Source organism: Pseudopodoces humilis, chromosome 16 (genome assembly GCF_049639895.1).
Source record: "Pseudopodoces humilis isolate 2021_Gansu_Grassland_sample_001 chromosome 16, ASM4963989v1, whole genome shotgun sequence".
In the NCBI taxonomy this organism is placed as follows: Eukaryota; Metazoa; Chordata; class Aves; order Passeriformes; family Paridae; genus Pseudopodoces; species Pseudopodoces humilis.
Window position 1 is genome coordinate 16,367,464 of NC_142215.1, and position 8,380 is coordinate 16,375,843.

At 45.7% G+C, this 8,380-nt stretch overlaps 1 protein-coding gene across 2 annotated transcripts; it reads right to left on the minus strand.

Annotated features, from left to right (window-relative positions):
* Positions 1–3,325: 3,325 nt before the first annotated feature.
* Positions 3,326–6,292, minus strand: LOC102105795 (C2 calcium-dependent domain-containing protein 4C-like). Of its 2 annotated transcripts, none has more exons than XM_088063215.1 (2): positions 5,472–6,292; positions 3,326–4,748 (listed from the first exon to the last, which is right to left on the minus strand). In XM_088063215.1, the coding sequence occupies exons 1-2, from the start codon at positions 5,795–5,797 to the stop codon at positions 3,395–3,397; spliced, it is 1,680 nt and encodes a 559-aa protein (XP_087919341.1). In that variant the 5' UTR covers positions 5,798–6,292; the 3' UTR covers positions 3,326–3,394. The 2 variants fall into 2 exon arrangements, with proteins under 2 accessions (XP_087919341.1, XP_005521492.1); XM_005521435.3 differs by lacking the exon at positions 5,472–6,292 and adding an exon at positions 5,029–5,152.
* Positions 6,293–8,380: the final 2,088 nt, after the last annotated feature.

Here is an 8,380-nt window from a genome sequence, read left to right on the forward strand (position 1 = left end):
GAAAGAGTCACTTATTCTCCCATATGTTCATGGTATTTTAGAAGTTGTGAAAACTTCTGAAGATAATATTTCTTAACTCTGAGTTTGCTAATGCCAGGAGGTTGATTTTCTTCTTGCTGCTGACTCTAATACAAGCATTGAGGCATCATGAGTTTTTCCAGGCTGAAGTATCCAGTTGCCTTTTTGTTTGCTTATGCAGGTGTTTTACGTAATTGCCCCAGTAAGGCTGACGCTTACGGAAAGCAGCTGCAGCACAGGCAGCCTTGTAGGTGTTCACCACTTACAGCTTAGCTGACCTCTAAGAGCACAGGAAAACAAGTCCTATGCCCTCTAACAGTCAGGAAAATTGAAGTGTTCAAATTGGATTATGGCTTTGCAGTTAATAACACCTGATAAGCCAAAACCTCAAAATGAATCAAATACTCTAAAATAAAAAGCAACACACTAAAATGGGGGGGAGCCCACCAAAATTGTTTTCCATCCAGTGTTACAGTCATGTCTAGTCTAGTCTAATGTACCTGAACGGGTACTTAATTCCAAGTTCTTATACTGAAGAAGAAAATGATCAAGAAAAAAACTCAAGCTGAATTATTTACCAGAGAAACATAGGCCAAGTCCCTCTGTCCTCCCCAGGCTTAAACTCTGCCTTTGAATTGGGTCTGCAAGTCTTCTACTGCATTGCTTTGTCCCCCTCTAACTTGCAGGCCTATCTTCAAACATCTCTGATGAGGCTTTCTCAGAAATATATGATTTTTTTAAAGAGTCTTAAAGACAGATGAGTTTCCTTTCAACCAACCAAAGAGGTGGCCTTCACCTGTTTAAATACTTGACCAGATGAGCCCAGCTGGAAACCTATCTTCCCCTGACAGGAAGGGAAGACTTTCTTAAGGACTTAACTCCTTCCCTGCCTGATAAAAATGAGTCTTCAGAAGCACAGTTATTTTATAGCAGTAACTGCAGAAGAAAAGGCTCAGGGAAGACCTCATTGATAAGTATGGATATCTGCTGGGAGGGAATGGAGAGGCTGAACCCAGGTTTTACTCAGCAGTGTCCAGTGACAGGACAAGAGGCCATGAGAACAGACTGAAATACAGGAAATTTCACTTATGCAGAAAAATTAAAAACTTTCTCTGCTGGTAAGGTGGTAAAACACTGGACTACATTTCCCAAGCAGATTTTGGAGTCTCCATTCCTGGAGACACTATAAACCAAATACAGGACATGGTTCTGGGCAACCTGGTGGAGCTGAGCATGCTTCCAGCAGGAGTCAGGTGATATAAACACCCAGAAGCCCCTTCCCCACCTTGGACCATCCCATCATTCTGTGTCCCTGCAGGACAGCACTGGCATGGCACAGGTCACAGGGCACAGTGTGACTGTACATGATCCTCTGAGGCCTGTAACTGTCTGTTCTGTATTATCTCAGACAATCTCTCCATGTGAGTATACCTGTGAAGAGTATAAACCCCCTAAACCCCAGGAACTAAGAATGTGATGGTGGATGAGTGACAAGCCTGAAGAGGGAGCCTCTGCCTTTCTTCAGGAGACCCCATGCAATAACTAATTAAATTGACTTATTTTTTTGCAACATTACTGATTCTTCCTTGAAGTCATGCTTTTTAATTTCACTTCTCCCCATTTCCTTTAAATTTTCCCTTACGGTCAATCTGCCTGGAATCAAGGATGAAAGTGACAGTGTAACACCTCCATCTGAGCAGTGTCTCAGTACATTTAATCCCTTCCCTTAGCACAAAGGGATTATCATTCCATTTTATTTCAGCTGGCTTCTGGGAATACACCCAGCTGTTCACCTGTGTGAGCTGTCCTTTGTACAAGGATTCTGTTTTTAGAAGCATCTTGCGTGGGTTGGATCAAGGATTAGCAGTAGGCATTTCTGAGCACTTGTGGTCACAGTTAACATCCTTTGGGCTTTTTCTGCTATCCTTCCTGGAGTATTTCCATCTGAAACTGAATCAAATTATTCATTGGCCAAGGAATACCACAGTCTCCCTGTGAGCAGTCCCAAGATTTGCAGACAACTAGACTCTTGCCAGAGTAGGCCAGAGGGAGATTCTGCTAAAATCTTTGTGAAATAGCTTTTAAGATGCGTATTTGGGCACTAGCAAGGCCCTATCTCTACAGCCTCAAAAGGAACACAAAAGTAAACCTTTGTTTTCTCTGCCCCTTGCCTACATGGATTGCTCCTCCATTAAGAATTATCTATCTTCACATAATGAAGCCTGCAACTTAATCCAGGGAAGCAGCAACAGGCCTGGACTTTCAAGACGCTTTTGCCTCCTCCCACTAATTTATCCATTTTACCCAGCCCAAAGTAAACCTCATTTAAAAAAATAAAAAAAAAAAAAGGAAGATGGTCTCAAGCATGCAGAAGTTCCGTACCTTTGTGTTTCCGCTGGTCCTGAAGCACTTGCTTCAGCCACTCACTGCCTGGTGACAGGACAGATTGATTGCAGTAATTGTATGACAATGACTTGAGCAGGGTATGCATCAAGTCATTTGCTGAAGCAGGAATTCAGTGCTGAGATCCCAAACTGTCCTTTGCCCCTGCTGCACTGATACCTTATCTGCTCCAGCTTCAGAAAGGATTCAATAGCTGAATTGCTGAGGGCTGTAGCTCTCAGGTACATTCCTGATCAGAATGCAATCACCTGGCAACTCGATTCTGTAGGCTGTGAAACCGACCATGGAAAAGTTGATGCTGACCGTGCTGCAACCTCAACCAGGCTGTTCAAGTGTTTATACTGTAGGTCTGTGTAGAGACCCCTGCCTCCAGTGACTTTTAGCTGTTGCTCAGAAGCTGTTCTTGTTATCCTCAACAACAACTTACACTGGCTTTGGGAGTCCACATCCACCTGTTTTAAAAGACCTCATTCTCCCTCCGAATACAGGGCTCATTAAAACATTAGTTTGTGCAAATATGAGTGCTGTCAAAATGGCCCATTGAACTGATGCCATACCAAGGAGCTGCAATAGACTTCAGGGTGTACTGTGTGCACAGATTGTTACCCACTTAGGGACCAGGAAGAGTGAAAAACACTTCCACCTGATGTTTATGGCCTGAAAGCCATAAACAAGAACAGCCATGACCTGGAAACAGTCTAATCCTTTATCCTAAAGGCAAACTAGCCCTTCTCCCCTCTGCTGTCCTACTCTACAGGCAGAGGTCTGCTCCACAGCCACCTTTTAACACCTAATATCTCAGAGTTTGAAGTGTTAAGCAGCAACACAAGGCACAAGAACATGACAGTAACACCAAGCAAGGCAGTGCTTTTAAGTAGTCTTAAAAAAAACCACCCCAACAACGTAAAAGTCAACCTAAAACTTTATTTAGTAGAAAACTTTCAGAAGGTAATTTTTTTGAATATTTGAAGCACTACACTGACAGCATACTCATTAAAGACAATTCCCGTTCTCCTAAGGTATAATCCCGTTTCATACTGCACCCTTTATTTGTTGCTTTCATCCTGACAGAGAGGCTGTACAGCTCTTCTTCTGCAATGCTGTCAAAAAAGAAGTCCTCATTGAAGATAGGATTTCTGCTTCTCTTTATAACTGTGCTTCTCTGCTTCTGTGTTTTCCTTGGCACCAGGGAGAAGGAGATACAGCAGTTTATGTTTTTAGGCTCTACAGAGTCATCATATAAACCCTCTGCACTGATGAGGCGGATCCGCAGCCTTTCGTTCTCTGAGCAGTATTCAGCTGACAGCCTCAACACGCCTCCCTTGTCCATGACGACGATGCTCTCTCCCACCAGTCTCTCCCGACTGCAGGTCAGGTCCACTGGAAACATGGGAGAACAGGAGGTGCTAAAGCTCCGCATGCCAAGCAGCCCCTCGGAGGCCCTCCTGATGGCACTGGGGCTGTTATCAGTGGAGCTGCTCTCTTCTGTAGACAGAGAATTGTTCCTGGGCATACTGTATTTGCTCTTGTCTTTCTGTACTTTGCCGAGCAATCCCTCCTGACTTTGTGCTTTGATCAGGTAGCAGAGTCTGGGAGGTGACCTGCTGAGAAGTGGAGAACTAAAAGGAGAGGAATCACTGGAAGAGGCAGTGTCACTGTCACAGGCGCCTTGCCTGTGCAGAGAGAGATGCTTGGGCGGCAGTCTCACAGAAGCAAAGCTGACAGCAATGGGATTAGACATACTTGCTTTGCCACTGAAGGTGTTAGCTCTGGATCGAGACAGCCTCAGGCTGGGCAGAGCACCGTGTGGATCACCATGGAAGATGGACTCCTTTCTCCTGGTGTGGGGACTCTCCAGCAAAGTGCAGAAGCCATAGGAAGTGGGGGCTCTGGGAAAGTGGGGCAAGGACAGCGCTGCTTGGGACTGTGGGTCTGCATTGGTGCTTTCTTCCTCCAGGGCTGCAATCTCCTCTTCAACACTTTCCACCTGAATGAGATGTGGGAATGAGCTGGGGCTATAATCAGAGGTAAGAGCTGCATCCACCAAACTGTGATCCTGGTGGAAGCCACTGCCCTTAATGGAGCCGGAGCTGGTCAGCCTAGGGGGAATGCAGAATTCAGGGATTCTGTCAGGAGTGATCACATTTGGAAAAGCAGCAGCCCTCAGTCGGGCTTTTTCTGGTAGGGTTTGGCCTTGTGGCAGTCCCAGGAAAGAACAGCTGGGGAGGTTTCCATTTTCATGTGACACTCTGATCTTCTCCAAGAACCACATCGCTGTAGCTAGGCAGGAGGTCCTCAAAGGGGAAAAGTTTGAAGGAGAAATCCACCTGCAGACACACAGAGAGAAAAAAGTACATGAACATCCTTCTTGGGCACACTTGCCAAGCAAGGCATGCAGGGTGCCATTCAAGGCAGGACTAGCATAAGGCACTTCAATCCCCATGTTCGAAACAGCCCCTGCCCAGAACTCTACCTTCAGCGAAGTCAAACGGTGCAAGAAAGGAACTAAACCACCAAAGAGAGAAAACAGCATCCACTTTTCCCACTAGGGGAAAACGAACCTCTCGCATAATCCCTACCGTGTTTTTCCCTTAGCAGAGGACGTACCTTGACAAGTGCAAGCCTTGCTGTTTCCAGCAGCCCCCAGGCGCTGTTCCCCCGTGTCCCAGGGTGTACCAGCTGTGCTGGCTGTCGGCAGGAGGACGGCACAGCCCGGCCGAGCCGGCCCTTTTGTAGCCGTGGCGGCGCCTCCCAGCGCAGGAAGGGAAGGGGCGGGGGTTGCCGCCGCACCTCCGCCTCTCCTGCCGACTACAGCGGGCACTTCTGCAGGACGCTCTGCTGGGCACCGGGGCCATCCCCGGAGCAGCGGCCGGGGACTTGCAGAAGGAGCCTCTCAGGGGAAAGCGCTTTCTGAGCGTTTCCTTTCGTCCCCAGAGAGCAGCAGATGCTCCCGGCGCTCGGCGTTCGCCTGCGAGCGCGGGGGAACTGCCCGCGCCCGGCCCTTTTTCCTTCCCCTGCTTCCAGTTTCTTTTTGATTCATATCTACTTCCAGAGGCGTCCCGAGGTGTTTCGAGATAACTAACAAACCCAGGGCAAAAGCAACATGATCTTGGGGATTCTCTTCTTCGGGAGATCCTGGCAGCTTTCCAGCGTTAGAGCAGTATGAAGTGGGGATTGCGGTTTTCCAGCTCATTGGTAAAGAACTTCGCTTTATGTGTGTCCGCCCTCCGCTACTCGCAAAGAACACGAGACGACGGAACCCTGACACAGTGTTCTTATCACTGATACTGAGCAACAACAGAAACAGGAATGCAGATACAGCGAGAAGAAAGACAAGGCACAAAATGCTCTTGCAAGTCCCCTTGAAAAGCAGCATGTCAAAAACCCAGGCACCCGTGACGCTTAACAGACCCTGTACAAAGCCAGGTGGGATCCATGAGCTTCCTCACCAACGCAGCAGAGCCTGGACGGACCTCTGCAGGCTCTTTAATTATTCTGCAAGCTGCAAATACGAATCTTTAATGCAAAGCCAGGAAGGCCTGCCAAACTGGTTAGCTAAATACTCATTTGAAGCCTGTAACACAGGGATAGTAGACAAATAATACTCTTTTTCCCTTTTCCACTCAAGAGTTAAAGTGCATGTTTACTGAGTGCTTGAAATAGAAGAGATGTGCTCAGAGAAAACAAATCCCGTGGGCAGCAGGGGCAGGGAACATTTTGAACCTGCTGAGAGATTTGGGTAAGTTGGGTACATCCGTGTTCTGGGTGTAAACCCTGCCTCGCTCCTGTTTGTTTCATACCAGTTAAGCTTCATTTCCATAATAATCTCCTAGTGATTAAAATCTGAGAAAATTCTTTCTGCCGTGCTTTGTAAAAAGCTTCAGGACACCCCAAATATCCCAGTGACATTTCAATTTTAGGAGCTCGTGTAGTTTACTTAGATGAACTGACTTGATGTAGGTATGCTTCAAATAATCTCCAATCTAATTTAGGGACTTCTGGAGAGGGTTAGTGCTTTCTGCAGCCAATGAGACTTTACAGCAGTGTAATAAGAGGAGTTACTGGAGATACTGGGATGCTCTCTTTTGGGAAGCAGTATATGCACCTTATGGCTGTTACCCATTCAGACCAGGGAATACCATGTATCATGCATTACATACCATGTAGTTTCCAAAGAGTAAGTGTGCTTGTTCCAATATATGTACCTCTGCTTTTAATACCAAAGAAAAAATAAACTCTAAACATGGAGAAAAATTAAGGAAACAGCACTTTTAGTGGAAATCTTATTGCTCACAGTAACAGATCACAGAAGTTGCTCATATACAGCAATCATTGTAGCTAGCATCAGGCAGTGATGAAATAAAATAGCTGCCCTGTTGTAGGTACGTGATTTCTCTTCAGTATCTTTACTCTACCACCAGGGAAAAGAGTTAGGGCTTTTCCAGAGTCTCTTGATCAGTCTCTTGATCACAGTAAGTGTAAAGAGGAAGCAGATGCGTTACACTGGATCCTCCCCTTCCTATGAAAGCCTGCATTTTATAGACATTTAAATTGCTCACGTGCTGGGAGTTCAGCAGCACTTAAGCACTTGTACCTGTCCCGTGGAAATAGGCACTCGAATGTGTATATGTAGCTTCCTGTGTTCAGAACAGATTCTCTGTCCTTGATTAGCTTCAGAGCATAATTAAAACATGCTGCCAACAAGGCTTCCTGTTGCTATAAAAAATGTGCCTACAATAATCCACTTTTAAACCGGACATAATTTGTGGCAAGTCTTTATCACAACCCCTGTACCAACAACAGGTGAAACCCTGGGACGTGGGCAGGGGCTGTAAAATACTGCAATCTCCTACCGACACAGGAGGAAGTCGGGAGTTTTCCTTTGTGTGTTAGTGGTATTTACTTATCTCCTGCCGTTCCGGGCACTGTGGCCCTGCTCAGGAAAGGTCCGTCCACACCTTGTCCCCCTCGGGCTGCGGGTCCCGGGCAGCCCCTGCGGGAGGTCGGGGAGGTCCGGGGTAATGCATCAGAATCCAAAACATGTTGGAGCTGACTGGTTCAAGGGCCCGGAATTGCAAGGAGAACCCTTTCAGTAGCTGACAGCCCTTGGAGGATGTGCGCCAGGGGAGGGGAAAACACTCCCTCAAAATGACACAGTCAAAATGACTGGAAAGACAAAAAAACTCCCAAACTTATGGTTCTGCTGTGAAAGGGGGAGATATGAATGGCAGTCCTGGATGAGACACCACATAACAGCTCACCATTATTAAATCAACAGCAGTGGCTGTGCATTATATTACCTAAAATTGATTTATTAAAATATGGATATGATCTAGTAGCAATATCCAACAATGATGGACAGAGACTCTCTAATTGTTTTAATTAGAAAGTGATACCCAGTGAATCTCTAGTTGTTTATAGAAGCTTTCATCTACACTTTGACTTCAGATTTGACTGGGAAATATTGCTGCTTAGCAGGAGTTAAGACCAGAAGCGACTCCAGTCGGCTCTATCTAGTCATTGCAAATTAAATATTAAAAAAGAAAACTCACCAATAACTGAAGAATAATTTTTTTCCTCTGAAGAGTAAAATTTAGTTGAACATTTCTTCTGCCTGAAGGTGGCACAGCATACTGGTGGAATTTGCCACAATATCTTGGAGGGTAGGACATGTAGTCATGAGAGTTATACCTTTAAGCAGAATACATTTCAGAGTAGTTTCTCTAACCAGCAGCATCTCATTAAGAAACAGATAATGCTTTCGGTACACTGAAGTTCAACCTTCAAAGCAAAATTCAAAGGTAGACTTTTCACCCTTAGCCTGTTCTTAGTATTTCTGTGTACAAAAAGACAGTTCTTTTTCTAAAATTTCCACATTTCTGGATTGTGGCTTTCTGTCCCCTAGGTTGTGTTTCTGCAGGAGTATTTTCAGTAATGAGATTGTGTTCCCCTTTTGCTT

Bases quoted from the DNA above. Each gene is read 5' to 3' on its own strand.
- LOC102105795 (XM_088063215.1), bottom strand. From the start codon at position 5,797: ATGCTGCTTTTCAAGGGGACTTGCAAGAGCATTTTGTGCCTTGTCTTT. The intron at 4,749-5,471 runs GGAAGTAGATAT...GTGTGTCTGCAG, and splicing joins AAACACCTCGGGACGCCTCT to GTGGATTTCTCCTTCAAACT.